Genomic DNA, 26,189 nt, shown 5'->3' with positions numbered 1-26,189 from the left:
CCTTTCTCTCCTGGCGGGCACCACTCGGTTCTCCACTGGCTTCCTGAGAGCTAGAGATGGACACGGAGGCCGTCACTGCCCAGAGGCCACCTGCCTGCGCCCCAGGGACAGCCTGGCTGTAGCAAGGACGGCACGCTGGCATCCGAGGGGCAGGCCCTCCTGCTGGAGCGAGCTAGGCCGCTCCCCCAGAGTTTATTCCCGCCCCCTTCTGTGAGAGCTGCTGCTTCTGTCGGCCCCTGCCCCGGCCCCAGCACTCGAAGTCCGTGTGAATGCGGGCGCTGTGCCGCCTGCCGCGGGGGCCTCTGTGACTCTGTGCCCAAACATCGAGGGAGTTCTTTTTTTTTCAAGATTTTATTTATTTACTTTTAGAGAGGGAAGGGAGGGAGAAAGAGAGAGAGAGAGAGAAACATCAATGTGTGGTTGCTGGGGGTCATGGCCTGCAACCCAGGCATGTGCCCTGGACTGGGAACTGAACCTGCGACACTTTGGTTCACAGCCTGCGCTCAATCCACGGAGAGGGAATTCTTTAACTGTAAGAAGACACGTCCCTGGGGACAGGCCACTTGTACGCAGGGCTGGGTCCATCTATTACTTTATTTTTTTCAGAATAAAAATACCTTGCATTTAGGAAGTTTTAAAACGTTAAAAAACACCAAACCCATGAACACATCCTGTGATTCCTGTTCCTACCCACCTGAGACAGCCACACTCTCAACCGCTGAGCTGTGCTGTCTTTCAAGTATTTGCCAACAGATGTGCTCCCTCACTGGTTTCCTTGCCACTCTAATTGGCCATTCTTCCAGCGAGGTGGCGCTGTGCTTCAAGCATTTATCATGGATATTTCTTCTTTGGTGAATTTCTGCTTCATGCTCTTTGCTCCTTTCCTCCCTTTGGAAAATCTGACACATTTTTAAAAAATTGATTTTGGCCCGGTGATCTCCCCCCTCCCCCGGGTGGCAGCAGGCTGTGGTTCTGATAGGTTAGAGGTCAGAGGGATTTTGCAGATGTCATTGAAGTGACTAATAAGCTGACTTAAATAAATATGGTAAGGAGATGATCCTGGATTATCCGAGGTGCCCAGTTTAATCACACGAGCCTTTATTAGCAGAGTTGTGGCAGTCAGAGAGCTGGAGACGCAGGTCTTTAACAGCAGCGCTAAAAAGTAAGCTCTTTCTGTATTCGTGTTGCAAATGCATTTTATACATGCTGTGTTTTTTCAGGAGTGTCATTTGTCTTTTAAACTCCACCCTCAATTATATTTAATCCTGCTGATTTCATTATCAGAGTTTCGTTGTGGGAGGCGTCCTTTGCGGTCACCCTCACGTAACCCACACACAGGCAAAATAGATTCCTACGCGGGCCGCAGAGATGGGGATTCAGGGTCCTCAACGCCCCTCCCAGGAGGAAGCAAGCTGAACCCCACCCCCGCGGAGAAGCCCCGCCTTCACACTGTAGAATTCCATTCTCATTGGCTGGTAGTGAAGGGTATCCCCTACGTCACAGTGCTGTTCGCTCCTCCTCCGGAACGCCGGGGGCGGGGATTCTGCGCCTGCGTAGTGGAGCTCGGCGCTATAGTTTTGAGCTTCTGTGAGGGTCCCGGCGGCGAGCGGTGACCCCATGGCGGAGTCCGAGCCCCTTCTGAGCCGGGTCCGCGGCGGCAGAGGGCGCGACTGCCCGGCGGGCGTACCCTCTTGCCGCAGCGTCCAAGTCGGCCCTGGTGAGCGGCGGCCCGGGGAGGAGGCAGGGACGCGCGGGGGTAGCGCGTGGGGGTCCCACGGCCCGCGCCGCGCCGCTGCTGTGACTGAGGGCGCGCCCCCCGCGTCCGGCCGCGGTCGGAAAGGGCCCGAGCGGCGGGCGGGACCAGCCGCCTTCCGGAGGGCGGGGCGCTGCGCCTTGCGGCCCCGCGGGGAGTCGGGGATGCCGGCGGCGGCGGCGGCGGCGCTCAGGCGCTGCGGGCTGGTAGTGCCTGTCCCGGACCAGCCGGGCGGAGAGGAGGGCCTCGTGGGCCTCGCCCGGCCCCGGGTCACGCCGCCCGCGGCAGCCAGCTCGCCCTCCGCGGCCCCCTCGGAGTGCCGGTGGCGGACCCAGACCACGTTCTTTTCGTGGATCGTCTTGCCGACTCCTCCGAGGCAGCAGTTCCACTTTCCCGGTTCTTGTGGGGGAAACGGAGGCAGAGAGAGGGTTGTTCCCCTCCCAAGGTCACACCGCCAAGACGTGTCCCGGGTGGGATCCGAACTCAGCCCGTAGTAACTTGCGGGTCCTTTTGCTCGCCCTTCTCTTATCCTGGCCCCAAGAGGCTCCCCAGTGACGGGTCCTCTCCGGCCGCGGGTTGGGGCCAGGCCCCTCCAGACCGTGCCGGTTTCCTCCCGTTGCCTTCTGCAGCTCCCTCCTGGCCTTCCTGTTTACCGGCGGAGAGATTGCTGAGTCCCCAGGAGGAAGGAAGGCAGGCAGGCAGGCAGGGTGGAGTCCACCCATCCCTGAAGGGCCTCAGCCTCGTCTTACGGAGGAGGAAGCAGGCCCAGAGCATCCCAGGACCTGCCCAAGGCCACAGCCCCCGGCCCTGGCGCTGCCGCAGCTAGCACTGGGCTGGGTGCTCCTTCCAGGCCACTTCCCTGCTCCGGGCTCACTGTCCTCTGCCCGGGAGGTGGCTGTGGCGTGTCAGTGTCAGGGCTGGACAGGAGAGATGAGAAGACTGGAGGGCTGGGGCAGCCTCCTGCCTGCCCCTCTCAGAGCCTGTCCCCAGAAAGTCCCCCATCCAGCCTGTGTGCTGGGTCTCCCAGAGCCCTGGACAGGGCATATGGTGGCATTCAGAGGGCACGGACTCTGTGTCTGGGGGTCTAGGTGCCTTTCTCTGCTACCACTTCCTGGCTGTGTGACTGTGCCAGCTTGCCTAACCCTTCTGAGTCTCCATGAAAGGGGCCTGGTTACAGGTGCTGCCCTGAGGGGCATTGAGGAGTCCGAGGGGATCTGTGGCCCGCCTGCAGTGCGGGGCTCGGACCAGCCTGGGGAGCTGGTGGCCATGGCCATTTGGGAGGAATGCCCAGATCACTGCAGGTCCTGATGGATGAGACCGCACCGGACGGACAGGAGCCGGGGGGGTGGGGGGTGCCTGGGCTTCTGAAAGTGTGAACAGGACCTCCTTGTTTGGCTGCTGGGCCGTTCAGGGGCCCTGGGGCAGCTGAGACCGAGAGTGGCTCATTCAGTCTCTGCCCAGCCCCCTTGGGTGGCTCCTGGGTGGGGCCCTGTGCTTGGGGCTGCATCTCCTGTCCCGTAGTCAGACTCCCCTACCAGAGAGGGTGGGTGGGGCCCTGCCGCTGCTGGGTGTCCCCCTGCTGGGTGTCCCACCGACCCTAGGGAGCCCTGCGGCCTGGTCCTTTCCACTGAGCCCCACCTAATAGGCCAGCAGGGCGAGAATAGTGGTTCTCTCTTCTCCTTGCTCTTACTGGTTGTGAAAACGTTGAGAGAGGGCAAGGGATCGCTGTGCTATAAAGGGGGCTTTTGAATAATAACAGCAAATGCTACGAAGTTGCTGCGCACAGCAGCGCTTGAGCTGCAGTGACCCACTCAATCTGCACAGCTGTCGGCGGCACGGGGTGTCCACAGCACAGGGTGTCCACGGCACTGAGGCGCAGAGCGGTTAAAGGGGCTTGCCCAGGGTCACGCAGGGAGTGGGCGGGTGGTGCGGCGTGGAGCCTGGAGCAGAAGGGACGGGGCTTCAGACCCCGGACGGTGCAGGGCAGAGGCTTCGGGCAGGGAGAGTGGCCCGGGGGTGGGGGATGTGGGATGCAGTGTTTGGGCCCCTGTGGTCCTCTGGCTGTGCTCCACCTGTCACACCCACCTGCTGTGGCCAGCGGGGGTGGGGTGGGGGGGTGACAGGGGATTGCTACCTGATGAGTCACTGGACCCCCAAGGCAGAAGGCAGGGCTCCTGGTGGGACTCAGAGCCTGTGCAAGGGCGTGGAGGCCTTAGAGAGCTTGGCCTTGGTGGAGCCAAGTTCGGGGTGAGTGGCAGGAAGGGCCCCTGGTGGAGGAAGCTACAGGAGAGGAGGGTGGTGGGCACAGGTGGGCGCCCTGAGTGCCAGGCGGAGGGTGAGCCTCTGTCCTGTAGCAGGGGACCCGAGGGAAGCTGCCATGTGCGTGTGACAGGCTGGGACAAGATCCCTCTGGCGGCTGCAGGGCGGGAGGGGGGCTGGTGCCGGGGCTGCAAAGCCAGGTGGGAGGGGCCTTCCTGAGGGTCGGTGCCCCCAGGGCCGAGGGCCTGACCCAGGATTTTACAAACCAACCAGCGACCCCAGGCAAGAGTGTTGGGTGAGCGCTGGACAGTGCCCGGGGCGCCCAGTGGCCTTGGCCTGCTGTGATGGCGGCTTGCCTGGGGCTGAGCCCCTTCCGCTGCCCCCAGGCCTGGGCCTGGAGCGACCTGGGCCCCTGCTGCCTTCTTTTTTTTTTTTTTTATTAAGATTTTATTTATTTATTTTTAGAGAGAGGGGAAGGGAAGGAGAAAGAGAGGGACAGAAACATCAACGTGACCTGGCCCACAACCCAGGCATGTGCCCTGGCTGGGAATCGAACCGGCGACCTTCCGGTTCGCAGGCCGTCACCCGATCCACTGAGCCACGCCAGCCAGGGCTCCACCTGTCTCCTCTTGTCTCTGAAGCTGTGCCCATTGGCCTCTCCAGACTGAGACTCCCCAGGGATTAGGTCCCACGGGCAGCGTGGCGGGCCGAGCACTGAGCTCTTGGCGGAAAGACCCTTTCCCTGTCCACACCCTGCCCCACGCAGGGCACGGCACCGAGGGGGCTGTCCCCCGGGTGGGAGCAGACACACAGAAGGTGATGGGCGTTTCCTTCCGGAGCCTGGGAGAAGAGGACAGCTCTCTCCTTGACCTCGGGGAGCAGCATGGGATGCCCCCCTGACCCCCCGTGTTTGTCCTCTCTGTCCCCAGGGCCCGCGGCCAGGTGGGGTCTGTGCTTCGACCAGGCTGTGGTCTTCATCGAGGACGCGATCCAGGTGGGCGGTGTCTGCTCCGGCTGCCGGGGCCTGGGCTTGCCGGGGGCTGTGGGGACTGGCGGATGGCTGCCCCGATGGCACCTTCGCTCCTCGCCATCCTGGGGCCGGAGCCAAGGTCAGCAGACCACGGGGTCAGTGTCACCGTGATGGCCGGGCCTCTGGGCACGGCCTCCTCGAGTCCGCCCTGACCGTGGGCGCTGGGGGCCTGTTCCAGCCCCCAGCCGTCGGCTCTGTAGGGTCACCGCCTCCCGCAGACCTGCTGTCTGCTGCCACCTGTCCCAGGTCCCGGGGAAGGGGCCCTAAGATGTCAGGACCGCCCCCGGCCTGCAAATGACACGCAGACTCACGTGGGGAACTAGAACCGGGAAGTGGGCCGTGTCCCCCGCGTGAATCAGGCTGGGGCGTCCTGGGGGTGGCCCGGGTGCAGTGGGGGAGGGCCTCGCACGGAGGAGAGGGCCTGGTGGCCACACAGAGGGCCCAGCTGTGCATGCAGAGCGGGAGTGTCCCCTCGGTGGGCCCGCCCGCCCTGGGGGCCTGCCCGGCGGCGAGGCACGGTGGGACTTTGCCGGGCACCTTGCCCACGTGCTGGGGGCGGAGAAGCTCACCCCGTGATCCACGGCCTGTCTCCCGCCCTGGGCCTGCCTGTGGCTGGCTGTGCTGTGTGGCACCCAGGGGACCCCGCTGACACTCCCTCTGTGGCTGGTCACTTCCAGTACCGCTCCATCAACCACCGCATGGACGCCAGGTCGATGTGGCTCTACCGCTGGTATTACTCGGGCACGAGCCAGTGGTGAGTGCTCCCGGGGGGCTGGGGCTCCCGAGGCCCGGCTGGGGTTGGGGAGGCTGGTCCCGGCCCCGGCGGGCGCCCTGTCCCCTCGGCGGAGAAGGTGCCGTTTCCTGCCCTTACTGGGAAGGAGCCCGCCAGTAGACAGAAGGGCTTCTCTGGTGAGGGCTCCTTTCCAGAACATTCTGGTCAGCCGTGGCAATTGAGTTTCTGCCTGGTGAGTGTTACCTGACCGCGGAGTGGCCACAGACCGGGCCCTGCGGCCCCACCCTGTCCGGCGGCTCTGTGGGGGCTCTGTGTGCTGGCCTGCTCTTCGGCCCAGAGCGTGGCTGCTCCTCGCACTTCAACCTTTCTCGGACCCCTTCCCAGGATTCTGAGCTTCATCATTTTCCTGATCCTGTCCTTGGCCTTCATCGAGACGCCTTCCTCGTTCACCAGCACCTCGGACGTGCGCTACCGCGCCGAGCCCTGGAACCCGCCCTGCGGCCTGACGGAGGGCGTCGAGGGCCTGTGCCTGCTGGCCTTCGCCGCCGACCTCTCCGTGAAGGTGAGGGGCGCCCCCACCCCCAACCCCGGGGGCCGCCGCCGGGGCCCAGGGCCCCGCCCCCCAGCCCAGCTGCTGCTCTCCTGAGTCATTTTGAAGGCCCTGGAGCTGGCTGCCTTTCTCCTGCCTCTGCCCTTTGACCCGTGGAACAGAGGCCTCCGTTCCTGAGAATTCTGGGCCTCGGGGCGGAGGCTGTGTCCCTCTCAGAGGGTGGGCTGAGCCGAGGGGAGAGTCGGGGGCGCACAGCCTTGGGGGAGCCCCGGACGTGGCCAGGGCCTGGCAGTGACGAACCGTCCCTCCCAGGCCCACCTCTGCCCCCAAGGGCGGAGGGGCACAGGGGGCCCCTGGGCTTAGTGGCCCCTGAGCCCCAGGCCCTCCGGTAGCCGGAGCTGGGCTCTGCCCCGGTCCCTTGAGCTTCTGAGCCCGAAGGCGCCGAGGGCGGGGCGGGCTCTGTTCCTGTCCTCAGAGAAGCAGTCCAGGGCCCCTGCCCGCAGGCTCCGGCCGCCTGACCGTGGCCGAGTGGCCGTCTGGCTGTGGGAGGCGTGGCTCCGCCTCTGGCTGCTGACCGAGGGGTGTGGGTGCCCGTGGGAGGCCCCGGCAGTTTCTGATGTCTTCTTTTAGCCCATTGTGTGGTCAGGAGGCCTGGGGGCTTTCAGACTGGAACCGAAACTGGGGAGGAGCACTCGTGAGCACTTTCTGAACGGTTGGCGTTCTGGAAAGGTGACCCGGTGCACATGTTTATCTCCAAGCCACGACCGCTAGTGATGGTGGGAAATAGAGGTTGGGTGAGGACAGAGTCCCCCCCTCCCAGGACGCGGAGCCTCGCACCCTGGCCCCCCTGCGGGCGGCACCTGCTCGCTCCGGGTCCCAGTCCCGGCTGTCGGAGTCTTGGGCCTTTGCGTTCTGCTGCGCAGGCTGGGTTGGTGGTTGGATCAGCAGAACGGGAAACCGGCGCCCGCCCGAGCGGACGCGTGCCAAGCTCAAGGTCACCAGTAGCCTGAGGCCCCTAGGGGCTGCGAGCTCCCTGCTCCCCAAGTCGCGTGGAGACCGCACGGCTCACTGAGGTGCTCCATGCCCCCACCGCCCAGCCGTGCCGCACATGCCCGTGGCCTAGACTGGCTGCGCGGGGCCTCCCGCTCACCCACCGTCTCCCTTGCAGAGCTACCTGGTAGGGTGGGCCCAGTTCCGGAAGAGCCTCTGGCTGCTGGCCTACCTTGTGGTGCTGGTCGCGTCTTTCCTGGACTGGATGGTGTCGCTGGGTCTTGTCTGCCAGGAGGTAGGTGCTGAGGGGGCTTGGAGCTGGGGGCGGGGACCTACATAGCAGACAGACGTGTGCTGCCTGGGGAGCTGTCCCCACCCTGCAGGTGACACCAAGGCCTGGAGGAGACGTGAGGACCTGTGAGCCTCACTCCTTTTCACCTGCCTCCTCGACTGGCAGGGTCCCCCCCGGAAGCACCACCCCGGGCCTCCCCCAGCCACTTGCCCGAAACTGGGCCCCGACAAAGAACCCCCAGGAGCAGGCGCCCGGCCTCTGCGGCGGCAGCACCTTTGTTTCCTCTCAGAGCCCTCTCTCGAGAGCACAGTCGGTTTGGGGACACCTGTGCCCATCAGGGCTGGTTGGGGACGCGGAAGCTCAGACGCCCCCCAGGGGCTGTAGTGGGGAGAATCGGACATGGGGACCCCAGCAGGTGCTGAGAATCTGAAAGAGTGCGAAGAGACCCAGCGGAACTCAGATAGAGTGCCAGGGACCTCCTCCCACCAGGATCCTGGAGTCGGGACCTGTCCCCTGACCTCCGGGGCGGGGGCACTGGCTGGTGGGTGCAGGCACCGCCAGAGGCTCCATGAGGTGGTCAAGCACCGGGAGGTCGGCTGCCCCGGGCGCTGCAGGAGCAGAAGGGTCCCATGTCCCCCGTCCCGCCTCCCGGCCCCTCATGCCTCCCAGGGGCAGAGTGGAGTGGGCAGCAGCTGCCGGAGGAGGAGTGCCAGTGGGGTCCCAGCACCCACACCCCCTCCCACGGCCCGGGGAGCCCCGAGGGCCTGCACGATCCCCTAACTTGGAGCCGGCCTCCTTCCCACGGCAGAGGAGCCCCGCCCCCAGGGGGAGCCGAGAGGGCCCAGCCTGCACTGGCTCCTCTCTGAGGGACGGTCCTTGTGCCCAGCTGAGCGGCCACTGGGACGTTCCGTGGCCTCGAGCCTAAGTTGTGCAGCTCGCCGGCCCGGCCGTGGGAGAGACGGGGGGAGCGGCCTGGCTCCTATGCACGCACACACGCACGCACGGACATCCATGTTGCCGCCGGTTGTGGTCCTCGCTGAAATTGACAGCTTCCTCCTGCTCCACACCCATGTGCTGCCCGGCACTGTGTCGGGGCGGGGGGGGGCGGCCGTTCATTTCTGAGGGGCCTGCGTCCCCCGTGGTCCTGCCTCCCGGATCCCTGGCTCCTTCTGACAGTGTTCGCTTTCAGATGTGCCTTGGGAGGGCCCCCCTGGGCAGGAGCACCCCAGTCTGCCCTCGGCACCCCGCCCCCTTTCGTGAGCAGTTAGGGTGTGTTCCAGGTGGAAGCACCTGCTTTAGGAACGGGTGGTCCCCAGCCAGCAGGGGGCGACACGCTCAGCCTTCCGTTTCTAAGACAGGGAACTCCGGAGGGCGTGGGTCTGGGTTTGAGAGTGTGGATGAGAGGTTGAACTTGGGGGTCCAGAGCAGGAACGTGGGACTGGAAACCATGAGGCTGCCAGGGCGTCAGGCCAGAGCGGCGGGGGCTCGGGGGGGCCAGGCATAGAGACGGCCCGAGGTGCCGGGTGTGGGGGGCAGGCAGCCGGTCCTGCCCGGCACCCGCGGACAGAAGGCCGCCCTGGGCTCTGAGGCCTGAAGGAGGTCACTGTGGGTGGGTCCAGTGCCCTGGACAGGCGGCCTGATTGGCTGGGACAGGAGCAAGGACATGTGGGACAAGGGAAGGGTGGGTGCCATTGTGTGTGAGTGGAGGAGGGGGAGGGGGTGCCTGACGGAGACCGTGGGAGGCTGGGGGTGCAAGGATGGAGGGGCGCAGGGCCCTCCTGTTCTGACAGGGTGAGTGAGGGGAAGGAGAGGCTGCGTGTGCTCCTGCGTGTGCTCCTACGTGTGCTCCTGCGTGTGCTCCTGCGTGTGCACGCACTTGGAGAGGGTGCAGGCTTCCTGCCCAGCTTGCTTTTCTGCAGGAGGCCCGGCTGCGGAGAGGGGGGCGTGGCGTAGCCCCCAGAGGGTGGGACCGCCCCAGGGCGAGAGCCACATGGAAGCTGCTCCGGGAGGGGTGCTGGCCCCCCTCTCCGAAAGGGGCACCCAGCCTCTGCAGGGCTGGGCGGGCCGGGGCAGCGAGGGCGTCCGAGCCGGAAGCCCCCAGCCGGGGCTGCGGCCGGGGGTGGAGAGCCCCTGCGTCTCTGCTGTTTGCACGGCGGCGCCGTGGCAGGTGCGGGTGGGCCCCGAGAGCCCCCACACTCAGGGTCCCGGCCTCCTGCAGCCCCTGCGGCTCCGGCGGCTGCTGCGGCCCTTCTTCCTGCTGCAGAACTCCTCCATGATGAAGAAGACGCTCAAGTGCATCCGCTGGTCGCTGCCGGAGATGGCCAGGTGGGCTCTGCTGCTCTCCACCCCGCAGTCGGGGCCCCTTCCCTCCCCTGGGTGGCCGTGGCTGTCAGGCCCTGGGTCCCGGCGCCCCCCCACCACTGTGGCCACGCCCCTCTCTCCTGCTCGCCTTCCAGCCCACCCCCAGTTGTCCCCCTGCCCCCAGTTCCCTCCCCCAGTGGCTCCTGTGGCTGACCCCTGGCCGTCTAGCCTAGGTGGGTGGAAGCGGGCTTTCCCCTCAGAGAGTCCCTGGGGTCCTTGGACCCCGTGGTCATGTCTCTGGCAAGGACAGAGGCTCGGCGAGGGCGGGGCCCCACGGCGGCAGCCTGGGGGGGGGATGGGGCACCTTCCGCGGGAGCCGGCTGCAGGGGGCCCGCGGGAGGCTGGCCCCTGGCCCCCTCCCCCCAGTGTGGCGCGTGGACGTCTGCCGGGCGCTGAGCGCTGTGTCCCCTCCCAGCGTCGTGCTGCTGCTGGCCCTCCACCTGTGCATCTTCACCATGTTCGGGATGCTGCTCTTCACGGGCGAGAAGGTACCCACCTCCTCCGCCGCGCTCCGGCCGATAGGTGGGCGGGGCCTGGGTGAGCCCGCCTCTCGGGGGCCCTGCGGGGCAGCCCCGGGGCCAGCAGCTGGCAGCCAGCCGGGGCGAGCGGTGTCCCTCTTCAGGTGACCACCGTGTCCCGCCACTGCCCTGCCTGGCCCCCGCCCGCCTGGGCCCCTGGGCTCAGGGGGGCTCTGCCTCTCTCTGCCACCCCCCTACCCCGTCACCCACTGGGCTTTCTCTGCAGGCCCCCCTCCTCGGCAGGCCCCTCAGGTTGGCACTGGGGGTGTCCGAGATCGACCCACCGCCCCGCTCCTCTCTGCCCCTGTCCCCCTGCCCAGCGGGCACCTCTCCCCACGTCCCTCCTCCAGCGTGGGCTTCGCCCTCCCCGCCTGGGTCCCCTCCCTCCCTGCCCCTCCCTGCCTCCCGGCCCCTAGTCGGTTCCAGCCTTGCCCCGCCACCTGCCCGCCCGGGGTCCTGGGTGTCCGTCTCACTTCCTGGCCGGGCCCGCTGCCCTCCCAGGGCCAGCGCTGCCCTGCCCCTCTGTCTGGGGACCGTGGCCAGTGCCGGCCAGGGCTGGTGTCCGTCAGGTCGTGGTGAGGTCCGGGGGTCAGGGCTGTGCTGCCCGTGAGGGGAGCCTGAGGACTGTCCCGTCTCACCCCCAGGTGGGAGGGGCCGGCTGTGTGATCGTGAGTGGTGTCTCCCCGAGTGGGACTGTGTGTGACTGCATGTGTGTGCGTGTGCGTGCGTGCACGTCTGGGTGCCGGGCAGCTGGGCTGAGTGGGGACCAGCTGCCAGAACCTCAGTCCCCAGCCCGGCTGCCGTGTCACCGAGCCCACGGCACTGGGGTGGCCTCTGACCTGCGGTCGCTGCGTGTCCCGAGGGGCGTGGAGGGGTTGGCCCCTTAGTGGGTTTCCTCTTCTGCCCACGGAGGGGCCCGGGCTGAGGGCGGCTTCTGGTGGGGTGAGGGGGGCAAGGGGCTACGCACCTTGGTCGTGGTGCCAGCCCAGGTCTCCCGCTGTCCGAGGTCAGAGGACAGGGTGACCCCGGTCCGTCTGTGTGGGCTCCGTGTCCCCAGCACCCCATGCCCGATGCAGCCTGGCCCAGAGAGCAGGCTGGGAACCGGGGCTCCCGCAGCCGTGCCCAGAGGGAGAGAGGGGGCCCGTGGCTGACAGGGACCAGGGCCGTGAGGGCCCCACCCCCGAGCCTGAGTTCCCATGAGCCCCCCCACCCCCACTCTGGGGCCAGCTAGGCCCCTGATGGAGAAAGGGCCGCTGTCCTCCACCCGCCAGGCACTCCCCCCACCCGTCTGCGGTGGGGCTCCCAGGAGCCCGGCCCGCTGCCCCTCCCGGCCCTGGGCGCGCCTCACGGCGCACACCTTGCGTGCGTGACCTCGGGCTGAGGGCACCCTGCAGGCCCCTGCCTGAGCCTCCCGGTCCCCAGGCCCTGGCACTGTCGGCCAGGCCCGCCCAGGGCGTCTCCCCGCTGTCCCGAGCGGGCCTGCCCCAGAGGCTGGGGTCCGAGTGGGTGGGGGGCTTCCCTGGACGCTGCCTCTGGAGTTCGGTCCCGTCCGGCCTTGTGCTTGGGGCCTGCTGGGAAACGGGGGCAGGGCAGGTGCAGGATGGCGGCTGAGCCCAGGGTGGGGGTCCCGCCGGGTGGGGCGGAGGCGTGCGTGGGTCCTCAGTGCTGCCACGTCCACTCTCAGCAGGACGACAGGCAGGACCGGGAGAGGCTGACCTACTTCCGCAACCTGCCAGAGGCCCTGACTTCGCTCCTGGTGCTGCTGACCACCGCCAACAACCCTGATGGTGCGTGTGTGTGTGTGTGTGTGTGTGTGCGCGCACGTGCAGCGGGCCTGGGTGGGGCGTGGGGGGTGTGAGCCCAGAGGCGGGAAGGGGAGGCTTGGCTGCTGCCCAGCGGAGAGCCCACCAGGGGGCGCCTGTGGACGGCCTTGGATGCCCTTCCTGCCCTTCCTTCCTTTCCTTTCTTGTTCTTCTTTTTCCTTCGTTTGTTGTTTTCCCTTTTTCCTCCGTTTCTTCTGACCCTTCTTCCCCTCCTCTCCTGAATCCTCAGAAGCTAAAAGCAAACGGTGTTCTTTATGTGTTGACGGACGGCAGTGTGTCTGGGGGTCCCCCCACCCCCACCCAGCAGCGTGCGGGTCTCAGGCGGCCGAGGTGCTGCCCCGGGGCTGCTGGTGGGCCCCTCTGCTCACACCGGAGGTGTGGCCAGGATGGGGCGCTGGAATCCCCGAAAGCTTGCCTGTGGCCTGCCGCCTGGGGTGGGCTTTTTATCTTGGGCTCAGGGATAGCCACCGACCCTGGAGACCTTCCCAGGAGGGCACCCCCTGGCCACTGCACCTGGAGGGGGGCGGCGGGCCCTGAGCACTGCTCCCATGTGCCCCGAGAGTTCCGGTGCGTGCCCACAGAGAGCTGAACTTGCAGTCTGTGGAGAGGGAGTGGTCTCGGGGCAGAGTCCAGCTCGGCATGGGGATAAGTGTCCTTGAAAGGTAGTGAGCTCCCTGTTACCAGGGGCGTGTAAGCCGAGGCGTTGAAGATCGGGGTTGGGCCCAGTGGCCTTCTGGCTCTCCCACCCAGGCTCAGTCTAGGGAGAAGGCTGAGGTGGGGAGCGTGTTTCAGGTTCCCCAATTTCCTTCTCAGTGATGGTTCCCGCATACTCCAAGAACCGGGCCTACGCCATCTTCTTCATAGCCTTCACCCTGATCGGTGAGTCCAGGTGGGTCTGGGGGTGGCACCAGGGTAGGGGTCTGTCCCCTGTGACGGGGTCCTGAGTGCTGCTGGTCCCTGTGACCTGGCCTCCCTTTGGTCCCTTGACCCTGTGACCTGGCCTCACATTGACCCCCTGACCCTGTGACCTGGCCTCACATTGACCCCCTGACCCTGTGACCTGGCCTCACTTTGGCCCCCGTCCCCATGACTCCCCTTCCATGTGGCCCACTCCGCGGTTTGCAGCTTGTGACCACTGATGACCCCCATCCTCAGCGCCCGTGGCTGGGTGGGCCGGGGGCACTGGCTTTGTGTGGACCGGGACAGGGAGGCCGGGCGAGAGATGTGTCCAGGCCACGCTCCCTGCCCCGTGGTCATCCGGGTCCTTTTGGCCGGCATCCCCCGGGCTTGCTGTGTGGCCTCTGCACCTCTGGGCACCGCCCTCGCCCCGGGCCCCTAAGGCTGCTGCCCCCAGCGACCGTGGCGTTTTCCTCTCGAAGGGAGCTTGTTTCTGATGAACCTGCTGACGGCCATCATCTACAACCAGTTCCGGGGCTACCTGCTGGTGAGCCGTGCCGCTGTCCCTGGGTGCCCGGCGGGGTGCCCAGAGTGGCAGGGCCCGAGGGCCTGGCCAGTCCTGGGTGGGGGCGGGGTGGGGTCCCCGTGGTCGCTGCACTGCCCTCTGGCTCCCTCTGGTGGAGTAGCTGGAGCTGTGCCCACCCTGCTCCCTCCTGGTCCCCACCTGTGCCCCCTGGGGTTCCCTCCCTTGTCCCCCTTCCTCTAAGGGGCGCTGCAGGGAGATTGCAGCTCCCAGGGCCCCGGACCCCGAACTCTCAGGGGGAGAGCCAGGGGCCCCAAGTGCACGGAGAGGAACCCCTGTCCACCCCTGTCCCGACACAGCAGCTGGTGGTCTTGCCCCCTTCTTGGTGACTGTCCCCTGGTGCCTGCCGAGTGAGGGGCTGTCCCCGGCTGCGGGTGGGCGGGGCATCCTCGGAGGCTGCTGGGGCCCAGGCCGGGTGGGCGGGGCGGGCCCCTCACGGGCGTCCTCCTCCCTGCAGAAATCTTTTCAGGCCTCGCTGTTCCGGCGGCGGCTGGGCACCCGGGCCGCCTACGAGGTCCTCTCCTCGACGTCAGGGGGGTGAGTGCGTGCGGGGCTCCGGGCCCCCTTCCCTGGGGTCATGGGGGCCGCTGCTGGGGGCAGCGGTGCTCACCGGGTGCTCGCCGGGTGCTTCCTCGGCGCCACGGCTCCGCCCGGTCGCAGCCCCCAGGGATCCCGTAGTGCCTGAGTCTGAGTTCACTGCGTGTGTGCTTGTGACCCTCCGAGATCCCGGGCTGCCGCGGGCCCAGCCGCTGTGCCTGCTCCCCCACCAGTGCCCTGGGCCCTGAGTGGGTGTTGGGAACAGAGGGACCCGGGCCACGTCCCCACTGTGCCCCTGGTTCGGAGGCTGTGTCAGCCTGGAAGGCCCCAGTCTGGGTGGCTCCTGGGTGCCCTGCCTCCCAGCCTGCTCGCTGGGGCGGCGGACAGTCCCAGGGTTCAGATGCTGGGAGGGCTGTCACCTGCTTGTCATCGCCCGGGGCCGTGCTGCGCACCGTGGGCAGGAGGTGGGGAGGCCCCGGGCACCGAGCCCGTGGGCTCACGGGGGCGTGGGTGCTTCTCCCCCCAGAGCCGGGGTGAGGGTGCAGGACCTGCTGCAGGTGCTCCGGAGAGTGCAGGTGGACGGCACCCGGAAGCAAGCCGTCATGGAGGTGCTGGCCCCGCCCTCCCCGACCCCGCTGCCCTCCCTGGCCCCGCTGCCCTCCCCGACCCCGCTGCCCTCCCTGGCCTGTGCTTCTGGGCTCCTCCCTGCGGTCGTGGGGGCCTGCAGTCCCCTTTGCAGGGGTGTTTATTTCGGCAGAGCTGGGGCAGGGCCAGGCCGGGTGGGGCCCGGGGCGGTTCCCCCTGCCCTGGGCCCCCCTGCCCCCGGCCCGGCCAGCCCAGCTGACCGGTGCCCCCGCTTTGCAGAGGGTGCGCTCCCACGGCAGTGGCCTGGTGTCCGCCGACGAGTTCCAGAAACTCTTCAACGAGTTTGACAAGAGGGTGACCAAAGAGGTAACTGGGGCAGGCGAGAGCCCCTCCAGGGCCAGGGCCAGGGACCCCCGGGGCGAGGGGGGGTTTGCAGTGTCCGGGGGGTGACCACCCGGGTGACTCTGTGACCAGCGCCTGCACAGGCCAGCCTGGGGGCTCTGGCCCCAGGGTGGTAACTGGGGACGGAGACGGGCGGCAGGTGGCGGCTGGGGTTTGACCTCACGAAGTCTCCAGAAGAGCCCTCTGCACAGGTTTCTGTCTCCGCGACAGAGCGAGCCCCGTCCCTGTGTCCTCCCCCGGGAGGGTCTCAGTTTGTCTGAAGCCCCGGTCTCTCGTCCCGACACTGGTCTGTGGTCACCAGGGGGCCCTGCCCTCCGGGTCAGCACCGTGTCCGGACACCCCGCTGCCTGCATGTTAGGTGGCGGGTCCCCAGGGTGTGCGGAGGTGCTGGGGGACAGCCAAGGTGTCCCCAGTCAGTGTGGGGGCGGGTGCTCAGCAGCGGCTGGAGTCTGACGTCTGCTGGCTGCTGGACGCCGCACAGCCTGTGTCATCAGCTCTGCCGCCCTGACCCGGCTGCAGCCCAGGCGTTTCGACAGCAGGGCCTGCTGCCTCCTGGCCCTGGGGGCTGGTGGCTGGAGAGGCCGCTGCCCCCCGAGGCCTCCCTCGTGGGTGTGCAGACGTCCAGGACCCTGCCGCCCCGTGTCCCCACATGGCTGTCCCTCCACGCGTGTCTGTGTCCTGACCCGTCTTCTCATGAGGACACCAGTCACGTCGTAGCCTTTTACCCGACACCTCCGCGAACTCCCTGTCTCTGAACACAGGCACGTGCTGGGCTCCTGGGGGGCGGGGCCTGAGCAGAGGGATTTGGGGGACACAGCCCGCCCGCCCCCTAGTTGTCAGCGCTTCAGTGTGCACGACCACCTTTGCAGCCCTGGCTCCTGTCGGGGTTTCCCTGGGTTCCCTGAACCCTGCCCAGGCCACCTGGTCACCTGAGCCAGGCCCTGCTCAGCTGTGGTCACGCGGGGTGTCCCTTTTCGGCAGCGTGGTTCCACGGGGACTCCAGCTCTCCGCGGCGCCCCAGGTCTCGGGTCCAGAGCTGCAACTTGACGTGGGAGCGTGGGTCCAGAGGTCTGCGGGGCCGTGTTCACGGAGGGGGAGGCGGCTGTCGGCCTGTGGCTGGGGCCGCCGACCACCGGGTGCCCCGCGTGGCGCCCCCCACGGTCCCACTGAGGAAGCCTGACCTTGGGCTCACCGCTGGCCGGACTGGGCGGGGCCGGGGGTTTGGGGGCCGAGAGGCAGGAGGTTGAGAAGCAGCACAGGCGTGGGATTCCGTCTGTGCAGCCCAGGTGTCCGTGTGTCCCCGAGCCCGGGGAGACGCTTCTCCGTGACACCTGTGCGGGGCGATGTGACTTCCCCTCTGCATGCCCTCTCACTCGCTGGCGGCGTCCTCCCGGGCCCCCGTGTTTCTGGGGGGGACGTGTTCTCCCCCTTCCTCCCTGATGCGGCGGCCTCAGGCCGCGGGGGGCTCGTGGGCCCGGAGTGCCGTGAGGAGCACCGAGTGTCGAGTCCGACCGGGTGCGGATGAAACGTCCCCGCCCGCCCAGGGGCCCCGTGGGGCGTCCCCTGCTCGCCGCCCCGTGCGCCCCTCCCCGGCGCCCTCACGCCGTGGTTTCCGCTGGGTCGCCCTCCGTGGCTCTCCGCTCCTGCCCGTCCAGTCCGCGCCCGTCTGTGCCGTGCGAGCGCTCACGGCTGCGGCGTGGGAGGCACGGTGCTTTCCACCCAGCCCTTCCCACGCTGCGGTGCGCGCTCGGCGGGCCCCGGGGATCCCCAATGAGAGGGTGGGGGCCTCGGGGGGCTGCGGGGGGCCTCAGGGGGCAGGGGACCGCCACCGGCCCTGGTCTCTGAGCCCGCGTCCCCTGCAGCACCCGCCGCCGCCCGAGTACCGGTCCCCGTTTCTGCAGACCGCCCAGTTCCTCTTCGGCCACCGCTACTTCGACTACCTGGGGAACCTCATCGTCTTCATGAACCTCGTGTCCATCTGCGTGAGTGTGGGCCTGTCCCGGGGGGCATGGCCGCGGGGGTGCGTCCCTCCCACCCTTCCTCCCGACCGCCTGTCCGCGGCCGGGCCGGGCTGGCGAGCCCCTGTCTGTCCGGCTCCGCAGGTGTTCCTGGCGATAGATGCCGACATCCTGCCCCGGGACCGCGACGACTTCATCCTGGGGGTGAGCTCGGACGCCGCGCGGCCGGCCGGCCTCTGCTGGGGTGTCAGGCGGGGCGAGGGGCGAGGGGCTGCTGGGCGGCCGGGCCATTCTGGGGCTGGCGACCGGTTCTGTCACGGGGTTGCCGGCACCGGGGGTGGGAGGCCGTGGAGGGGAGGCCGGGGAGGCCGGTGCACACTGGGAACCAGTGCAGCAGCCTGGTGAACGCCGCGTAGCCCTTAGTGGGGCGGACGGCGGAGACAGGGTCGTGAGGAGTAAGTGCTGGTGGGAGGGCGTCAGCGAGGGTTCCGGAGCCTGAGTGGCGGGGCGGCTGGTACCCCCGGGGCCGAGAGCTGAGACCCCCCTCCCGCCCCACGGGCTCCTCTCAGATCTTCAACTGCGTCTTCGTCCTGTACTACCTGGCGGAGATGCTGCTCAAGGTGTTCGCGCTGGGCCTGCTGGGCTACCTGTCCTACCCCAGCAACGCCTTCGACGGGCTCCTCACCATCGTCCTGCTGGTGAGGCCTGGGGTGGCCGCCGCGGCCTCTCCGGGGGGTGGGGGTGGGGTGCCGGGGAGGATGGCGTGGCGGTCCGGGTCAGGCCACCCGAGGGCCGGAGGGCCGCAGGAACGGGGCTACTGCCTCCGGTGACGGAGGAGCCGGCACTCTCCAGCCAGCCGCTGGGCGGGTGGCCGACAGGCCCCGGGAGTTTGTGCAGCACTGGGCGCCGACCCCCGAGGGGGGCCTGACGGAACCCGCCGCCCTCACCGGCCACCCCAGCCCCAGGTGCAGCCTGGGGCGCCATGCGGGACAGTGGGACCTGGGTGTGGGCGGAGGGAGGGCAGGAGGGGGCCGGGGTGTGTCCGTCTCCTTCCCCCGGGCAGTGGTGGGGCGAGGGGTCTCGCGCTGTATGGGGTCGCACGGCGGTGTCGGGGTGACACGTATCCGTGTTTCACTCGGGGAGGCCGAGGGATCCTCAGGGCAGCAGCGAGGACCACCTCCCAGCCCGTCCTGGACCGAGTGGCTGCTCCCTCGCCCGCCCGCGGCGAGGGGGGGCCCCCGACTGCTCCCGAGATCACGGTGTCGCGCAGCTTCGGGAAGTCCCAGCGTCGGGAACCGACCTGTAGGGACGAGGACCGAGCTCCGGTGGCTCCCGGCCACTGCGCGTTCTGGTTCGCCCGAGGCCGCCCAGTGCGCTGTGCGCGCTGCCGTGGTGACGCCCCCTTCTCTTCTGCGACGGCAGGTGTTGGAGACCTCGACCCTGGCTGTGTACGGGTTCCCGCACCAGGGCTGGTAGGTGCCCCGCGCCCGGCTGGCGCCCCGGGGAAGGGTGTCCCGCTGCCTGGCCGGGCCTGCGCGTTCAGGCCGCCAGGACTCGAGGGTGAAAAGCCCTGTCTTTAAGGCGGGGGGGGGTCGGAGCTCTGCCTCCACCCAGGGGCTCCTCCAGCCTCCCCTGACTCGCCGTCAGAGCCCCGTCCCCAGAGTGGTGGCGGGAAGCTGTCAGGGCACAGCACCCGCAGACGCCGAGGGCCCAGCCACAGTGCCGGGGGGTCAGCGTGCGGGCCAGACGCCCTGCGGGGGCAGCAGAGAGGCCCGGCCCAGGGCTGGCCCACCACGGGCTCTGCAGGGGGCTGCAGCCCCTCTCTGGCTTAGGAGTCCTGTGACTTGGGGTCTGGACGTCGGGGTCCCTCCCTGTGAGACGGCGGGGACGGGCCCAGGGGCCCCAGTGCCTCAGGTTCTGGCCGCACAGAGGGATGGACTCTGGGGTCCTAGGGCACCTCTGGCAGCCGCCGGGTCGTGCTGACCAGAGTACAGCTGCCCCTGGAAGCACATGCCAGCCTCGGCCCTCGGCGGCCCGGCCTGTGGGTTGCCGTGGGGCTCAGTGCGGGGGTGGGGGGGCGAGTCGGAGTGGGCCCGAGAGCCTCGTGCTGTTGGGGCTCTTCCGCGGGAACCGCTGGGAGGGGTTTTTCTCGGGGAGACGGGCGGGGCTGGCACAGCCTCAGTGGCCGCCTGTCTTCGGCAGGGACAGCTCTCCTGTGGGTGACGCGCTCTGTCGTCTGAGAATTCCGGGGCTGCCGCTCTGGGTGGGCGGGGTTATCCTCAGACGGGAGTGGCAGTGTGGTGAGGCCAGCAGCAAGGGACTTGTTTGGGCGGGGGGCGGCTGGGGGCCAATTTAGAGGGCGGGGGCGGGGGATGGGATCAGAGGAAGGGGTCAGGGGCCCAGTCTCCCCGTCCTGCTGGGACCCGGGCTGGGGCGTCCTGTGTGTGCACCCTCAGCGGTGCCCGGTACGACGGAGGGCAGTGAGTCCTGACGCACCGGGCCGGGCCGTGGCAGGAGCCCTGAGCACGGTGGCCCGGGGCGGCGGGCGAGGCCTTCAGGCTCTGCCGCTGTCCCCAGGAGGGTTTCTGGCCGGTGTGGGCTCTGGGGCTGGTTCCCGTCGCCCCCTCGAGCTGTCTGCGTGTCTGTCCTCCTCGCGTGCGTCCTGCCTCCTCGCGGCGGGCGCCCGGGTCCTTGCTGACTGACCCCTCCCGCGTGTCTCTGCAGGAAGCCGGAGATGAAGGGCCTGCTGTCGCTGTGGGACATGGTCCGCCTGGCCAACATGCTCATCGTGTTCCGGTTCCTGCGCATCATCCCCAGCATGAAGGTGCGTGGCTGGCGCTCGGGCGTGGGCCCCCTAGTGGCTCCTGGCTGCGAGGGGCGAAGGGGGGGCTGAGCGCAGGGCTCACGCGGGGCCCCCGGAGCAGGAAGGGGGGCCGGCGACCACCTCTGAGCCTCGGTGTCTCTTCCTGTGCCCGTCGAGAGTGACTCGGCCCTCGATGTCATGGGGGGTGGTCCCTGCTCCATCCATTTCCCCAAGAACTTCTGGGGAGGGACGGTGCTGAGGATATCAGGCCCCCTTCTGGGCATCTGGGTCCTCCCCCCGTGCACACCTGTGCTTCCCACCGAGCGCTCGTCTGTCCCATCCGGGTCCCCTGGGCCCAGCGGCATTACCGTCTGAGGACCGCTCAGGGGCCTGGGTGCCAGTGGCGGGCTGCAGCTGCACTGAGGCCTCGGTGTGCCACACACACACACGATCATGCATGTGCACCAGAACACACCTGGGTACATGGGGGTCACACATATGGTCGAAACACCACCACACACCACCACACATAATAAACCTCTTACATACACACTTGGAACCACACCCCTATGTACACACATGTAACGACACGGTCATGCACATGATCGTACACATCAGTTACGCGTGCTCACAGCTAGCAGTGCACGTCCACATAACGAACACAACCACACACAATACATGCATGCAGTCACACCATGTATACAACACACATGTACACCTACGCACAAATCACACATGCGTATACACTCCACACATGCGGTCACGTGCACACACACACAGGATTCCGCCTGCCAGATCCCAGTGTTGAGATGCACGCACGTGTCAGGTGGGGTGCGTGGCCTCAGGCTGCGTGTGGGGAGCAGCCCTGTGCCTGGGCCCCTGGCTGCGTCCTGAGGCCCCTTCCTCAGACGCGGTCACCCCAGACCCACGGCGCTGACCCGGCCTCCGAAGGCCGGCGGGCAGTGCGCTCCGTGCTGACTGCAGGGCTTGGCTGCAGGGGCGCGGAGCCCAGACACCCACCTGAGGCCGGGCGGGCGGGTGTCTGGACGTGCGGCGGTGGGTGGGTGTATGCAAGCGTGGGTGTGTAGGGGTGGCTGTGGGGTGTGAGCACAGGTGTGTGGTTGGTGGTAGTTCGCCTGCCTCCTGGGGGGGGTGTGAGTAGGGCTGGCACTACCTCCGTGGGGACCAGGGGGAACCAGGCTCCGCTCCCTCCCGTCCTCAGCTGATGGCCGTGGTGGCCAGCACCATCCTGGACCTGATCAGGAACATGCGGGCTTTTGGCGGGATCCTGGTGGTGAGTCGGGCGCCCGTGCGGGCCACGGTGGGAGCCCCCCATGGGGGCTGGGCTCCGCGAGGCCGAGTGGCCAGCGCTGGGCTGGTTGCTCGGGGGGTGGGGAGGGTCCCCGTGAGGGCAGTGGCTGGTGCAGGCGCGGGGAGCACGGGGCCCGGGTAGGAGCCAGAGCACACCCGTGTGCCAGAGCGCCTTCCGGTCGCTTTCAACCCCCTCCTGTTCTCCTTCCGGGTCAGGGGACCCACGGAAAACTGAAGCAAAGATGGGTAAGGGGCCTCAGGTGAGGTCTCGGTGGGCTCTCCTCTCCCGGGGGGGTTTCCGGAACTCACAGGAAGGCGATGCCACCCACCCCTGCCCCGGGGCCAACCTTCCCCGGCTGCTGGCGCCTCTGCCGTGGCCCGGCCTGGTCGGCGGCTGTGAGCGGGTGGGGCCTGGTGCTGGCCCAGGCCCAGGGCCGGTGGACAGGAGCCTCGGCGACGAGCTGGGGAGTCCGTCTGCGTGGACGCGGCCGCCGGTGGCCCTTCTGCTCTTTATTCTGAGCGGCACGTGGGGGCTGGGGAGCCTCCCGGGAGGGGAGCCCCAGGTGCTCCGGCTCCTGCTCGTCGCAGGAGGCTGGAAAAGGGGTCTCGCATCAGACATGGTCCCCTTCCCCAGAAAGACCCCTGTTTGCGTGTTGGAGGAAACTGAGGCCCACAAAGGGGCTGGGTTACCCCCCTTCTCTCCCCCTCATGTTAGGGATGGGCAGGGACAGCAGCGGCCCCGCCCCGAGCCTGCTGGGGGTGCTCCTGGGCGCCCCCTGGGGGGCCTCCTCCTGGACAGGCCTGGCCGTCCCCACGCTGCCCCGGGCCCAGCATCTGGCCCTGTGGCCAGTGGCGTCCTCTTCACCCCCTCCCTGCCCACCCGTCCCGGGGGAGGGGCAGGCGGCCTCGGCTTCCCGGCCTTCCCCCAGGGCCCAGGCAGTCCCTGGGACGCCCCCAGCGGTGGCTCCCCTGCTCCTCTCCGGCTGTCCTGTGCCCCAGGAGCAGGGTGGTGTTGAGGAGCGGGTGCCTGGGAGTGCGACCCCAGTGTTGGGGGCAGTGGCCGGGCTGGGAACCCTCGAGGCCAGCCAGGCTCTGTGGACTGTCTGTGGACTGTCTGTGGGCCGTCTTCGGGCTGTCTGTGGGCCACCTATGGTTCGTCTGTAGGCCATCCGTGGTCTGTGGTCCGTCTGTGGTCCATCTGTGGGTCATCCATGGTCTGTCCGTGGTCCGTGGTCCACCTGTGGTCTGTCTGTGGGCCATCTGTGGTCTGTCTGTGGGTGATCCATGGTCTGTCCATGGTCTGTGGTCTGTGGGCCATCTGTGGTTTGTCTGTGGGTGATCCATGGTCTGTCCGTTGTCTGTGGTCTACCTGTGGGCCACCTGTGGTCTGTCTGTGGGCCATTTGTGGTCTGTTTGTGGTCTGTCCGTGGGCCATCTGTGGTCTTTCCGTGGTCTGTCTGTGGGCCGTGCTGACCAGCGGCTTCGCCTCCGCAGGTGGTGTACTATGTCTTCGCCATCATCGGCCTTAACCTGTTCCGGGGCGTCATCGTGGCTCCTCCCGGGAACGGCAGGTGAGGTGGGGCCGCAGGGGCTGAAGGAGCACGGGGGGCCGTGTGGGTCAGCTCCCCAGGAGGGGCTCCCGGTTCCTCCCTTTCTCCCCACTTCCCCCTTGCTGCCCGCCCCTCCTGCTCCCACATGCGCCAGGTCAGAGTCCCAGTGTCCTGAGGTCTGTCCAGAGCAGCCCCGCCCCCTCGTGGGACCCGGGGCCCCGAGGTCCCAGACGGTGAGGAGCGGCTGGGGCTGAGAGAAGGCCCCCGCTGGCCGCGCCTGTGCCCCCAGCTCTCGCCCCCACCCCGCTGCCCTCACAGCACCTTCGGAGGTCGGGGCACTCCTCCTTCCGCCTGTTTCTTGGGGGCCCAGGGAGGGTTCCACGCATGCGGGGCTGAGCTGGTGTGGGGCGTGCCTGGTGCCCCGGGCGCGTGCCCCCGCCCTGACCCGCCGCCCCGCCCCCAGCCTGGGCCCCGACAACGGCTCGGCGCCCTGCGGCAGCTACGAGCAGCTGGAGTACTGGGCCAACAACTTCGACGACTTTGCGGTGAGCCCCTGCCCCTGCCCCTGCGCCTGGGACCCTGGGACCCCCGCCCCCGCAGGCTCCTGGACTGTGTCTGCCGCCCACAGGCCGCCCTGATCACGCTGTGGAATGTGATGGTGGTGAACAACTGGCAGGTGTTCCTGGATGCCTACCAGCGCTTCTCCGGCCCGTGAGTGCCCCGCCGCCGTCGCCAGGCCCTGCCGTGGGGGTGGGGGGGGGCGGAGGCCCTGGGGACTCCACAGGGTGGTGGTGGGGGGGTGTGGGCGGGGCGAGGGGGGCTGTTGCCGCCTCTTGCTGGCTCTGTCCATTGTTGCCCTGGGCACCTCCCTGCCTGTTTCTAGGGGTCCACGGGGTCAGCTCTGGGGTCGGAACAACATTTGGGGTTACCCGGCGGGACGCAGTAGGACTGGTTGCGGGCGCGCCCTGCGTTCCCTGCGTGGCCTCGCAGGCTCACGGTGGGCCCTGGGCGGGACCCCCCTCTGCTGCGCAGGTGGTCGAAGGTCTACTTCGTGCTGTGGTGGCTGCTGTCGTCCGTCATCTGGGTCAACCTGTTCCTGGCTCTGATTCTGGAGGTACAGGGCCCCGCCCGTCCGCCGGGCTCGGTGGCCCTGAGCTCAGGCTCTGTCCTTCCCTGGGGGTCGGCCCAGCTCGCCTGCCGCTGGGAGAGGCTTGCAGTGCCCCTGACCTTGGACTTGTGGGTGTTCCCAGGCCCCAGGTCCGGGCCTGGAGGGCGGGGGGCCGTTGGAGAGCAGCCCGGGGCCCAGGATGCGCCGTCCCTCTCCTGCACCGGACCCTGGACGGTGGGCGGGGTGAGCTGGGTCCCTGCAGGGCCCACCCCCACCGGCCCTCTGCCGCCCTGCCCCTTCCAGAACTTCCTTCACAAGTGGGACCGCCGAGGTCACCTGCACTCCCTCTCCGGGGACCTGGAGGCCTCCTATGAGATCAACACGGTGGATCTCTTGTTCAGGTGTGTGCATGGGAGGGGCTTCTGCTTGCCCCTGGGGGAGGCGGTGGGGGGGGGGGCACGCTCGAGGCGGCCGGCAGGGCGGGCAGCGTCCGTGACAGCGGCGCTCTCAGCCGCCCCGCCTCCCGGCCTCCCTCAGGGCTGGGGTCGGGTCAGGTCCCCTGCGGCCTCTGCTCCCGCCGCCCGGGCCGTGAACTCCGTCCTGGGCCCCGGTCGAGCGTTTTCAAGGGAGCCCCCTCCAGGGTCTGCCCCCCTCCAGGTGGCTCTGCTGCGGATGGGGCGGGCGGCCCGAGGAAGCCCACCCTGTCTCTCTCTGTGGCCGCGCGGCCCCTCCCCCAGCACAGAAAGGTGGCGGCCGCCCCGAGACAGCCCGGCTCTGGGTCTCGGGTCTCCCTCGTGGGTGCCGGTGGCCTCCTCACCGGAGCCGTTCTCAGTGCAGCGCCGGCGGCAGCGCACGCCCCGCCCACATCCGGGCTTCTGGGGGCGCTCGAGTCCCGGCCCCCAGCCCTTGCCACCGTCCCTGCGCACGTGTCCCCGAGGCCCTCCCACACGGCGAGCAGGGACGGGGCGTCCCGCAGGCTCTGCGCACGCGTGCTGCCCGGAGCCCGGAGCCCGGAGCCCCCATACACCTTCTCCCGGCCCCGCAGGGAGGTCCTGGAGGAGCCCACGGAGGAGGAGCTGATGGAGAAGCTGAAGCACCACCCCCACCTGCAGCTGTGCAGGTGACGTCTGTCCGGCGCGCCTTCCCGACGGCAGGGCGGCGATGGCGGAGCCGGAGCGGCCTGGGGACCGGACACCGGGCCCGGGGAGAGTCCGGCTGTGGCCGAAGGAGAGACTGGCCCTGGGACAGGCCCCTCCGCCCACCTGAGGCCGAGACGGCGGACGGCCGAGGCCCCGCGGCGCGCTGCCGAGCGGAGCGGCCGGCAGCTTCTGTCCGCAGCGGCCGGTGCTGCAGGCGGCGCCCACTCACGCCGCTTCCGCGCTGAGCCGCTGTCACTCGTCTGAATGCAGAGAGGGGGTGATGCCTCGGGGGCCTTCGCGCCGGTCCGAACAGCGAGAGGCGGCGGCCCCCCCTCGTGCCCCCCAGTGACCATGGTGCCTTTGCTGCTGGTGGCCCTCAGGGACCCGGGCCTCGAGGGAGGGGCCCGCTCAGACCGCTGGCAGCTCTCCCCGGCCGTCGCGCTGGGTGTCCCGGTGGTTTCACGTGGGGCGAACCCCGACTGTTGACTGTCGCACGGCCCGTGCGAACGTGACCGGGCGTGCCTCCTTTGGGGTCAGGGCGCCACCACCAGGGCGTCTGGCCGGGAAGGAGCCCGCCACCCCTACCACGTCTCAGCTGCAGCTGCCGGCTGGCATCTCCTGCGCGGGCTGCCCGGGAGGGTGGCTGGGTGGCTGGGTGGTGGCCGCGCAGGGTGTGCGCGAGCTGGGGGCGCTCTGCTGCTCGTTTACATAAAGACTCGGATGAAGCCCGTGGCGGCCCCGTTGTGTGTCCTTGGGGCGCGTGGTGGCAGAGGGGCCGGGGTGGGGGCCGTGAGCAGCGTGTGGCAGGCCACCCTGCCACCAGTCGGACGACAGGAGGTTTTCCGGGGGCGGGGGGGCGATGATGGCTCCTGGAGGCCTCTGCTGGGGCCCAGGGTCCCCGTGGGGAGTTCTGCTGCGTCAGGTAGGTGACATCTTTGTGGGAGCTGCCCGTGCGGCGCGGGCGGGTGTGCCCCCACCCGCCTCCTCGTCTGTCGGGGAGCGTTTCC

At 68.6% G+C, this 26,189-nt stretch overlaps 1 protein-coding gene across 2 annotated transcripts; it reads left to right on the top strand.

Moving 5' to 3' along the window:
- The first annotated feature begins 1,454 nt into the window (after window positions 1–1,454).
- Window positions 1,455–25,911, top strand: TPCN2 (two pore segment channel 2). Of its 2 annotated transcripts, none has more exons than XM_045855367.1 (25): window positions 1,455–1,717; window positions 4,942–5,006; window positions 5,720–5,796; window positions 6,160–6,337; window positions 7,494–7,610; window positions 9,826–9,932; window positions 10,384–10,456; window positions 12,174–12,273; window positions 13,123–13,188; window positions 13,689–13,753; window positions 14,247–14,326; window positions 14,853–14,934; window positions 15,191–15,277; window positions 17,176–17,295; window positions 17,416–17,475; window positions 17,841–17,969; window positions 18,694–18,743; window positions 19,996–20,095; window positions 21,297–21,368; window positions 22,880–22,956; window positions 23,399–23,480; window positions 23,564–23,646; window positions 23,968–24,049; window positions 24,347–24,444; window positions 25,089–25,911. In XM_045855367.1, exons 1-25 carry the CDS (start codon window positions 1,618–1,620, stop codon window positions 25,165–25,167), a joined length of 2,229 nt encoding a protein of 742 aa, XP_045711323.1. In that variant the 5' UTR covers window positions 1,455–1,617; the 3' UTR covers window positions 25,168–25,911. The 2 variants fall into 2 exon arrangements, with proteins under 2 accessions (XP_045711323.1, XP_045711321.1); XM_045855365.1 differs by having other exon boundaries at window positions 1,456–1,717; window positions 12,171–12,273.
- The last annotated feature ends 278 nt before the right edge of the window (window positions 25,912–26,189 follow it).

This window comes from Phyllostomus hastatus, unplaced genomic scaffold, assembly GCF_019186645.2.
Source record: "Phyllostomus hastatus isolate PE091 unplaced genomic scaffold, TTU_PhHast_1.1 phas_scaffold_11, whole genome shotgun sequence".
NCBI lineage: Eukaryota > Metazoa > Chordata > Mammalia > Chiroptera > Phyllostomidae > Phyllostomus > Phyllostomus hastatus.
Note: the sequence above shows the minus strand (reverse complement) of the source record. Positions and strands in the feature narration are given on the sequence as shown.

Bases quoted from the DNA above. Each gene is read 5' to 3' on its own strand.
- TPCN2 (XM_045855365.1), top strand. From the start codon at position 1,618: ATGGCGGAGTCCGAGCCCCTTCTGAGCCGGGTCCGCGGCGGCAGAGGG. The intron at 12,274-13,122 runs GTGCGTGTGTGT...TTTCCTTCTCAG, and splicing joins CACCGCCAACAACCCTGATG to TGATGGTTCCCGCATACTCC. The intron at 17,476-17,840 runs GTGAGCTCGGAC...GGCTCCTCTCAG, and splicing joins GCGACGACTTCATCCTGGGG to ATCTTCAACTGCGTCTTCGT.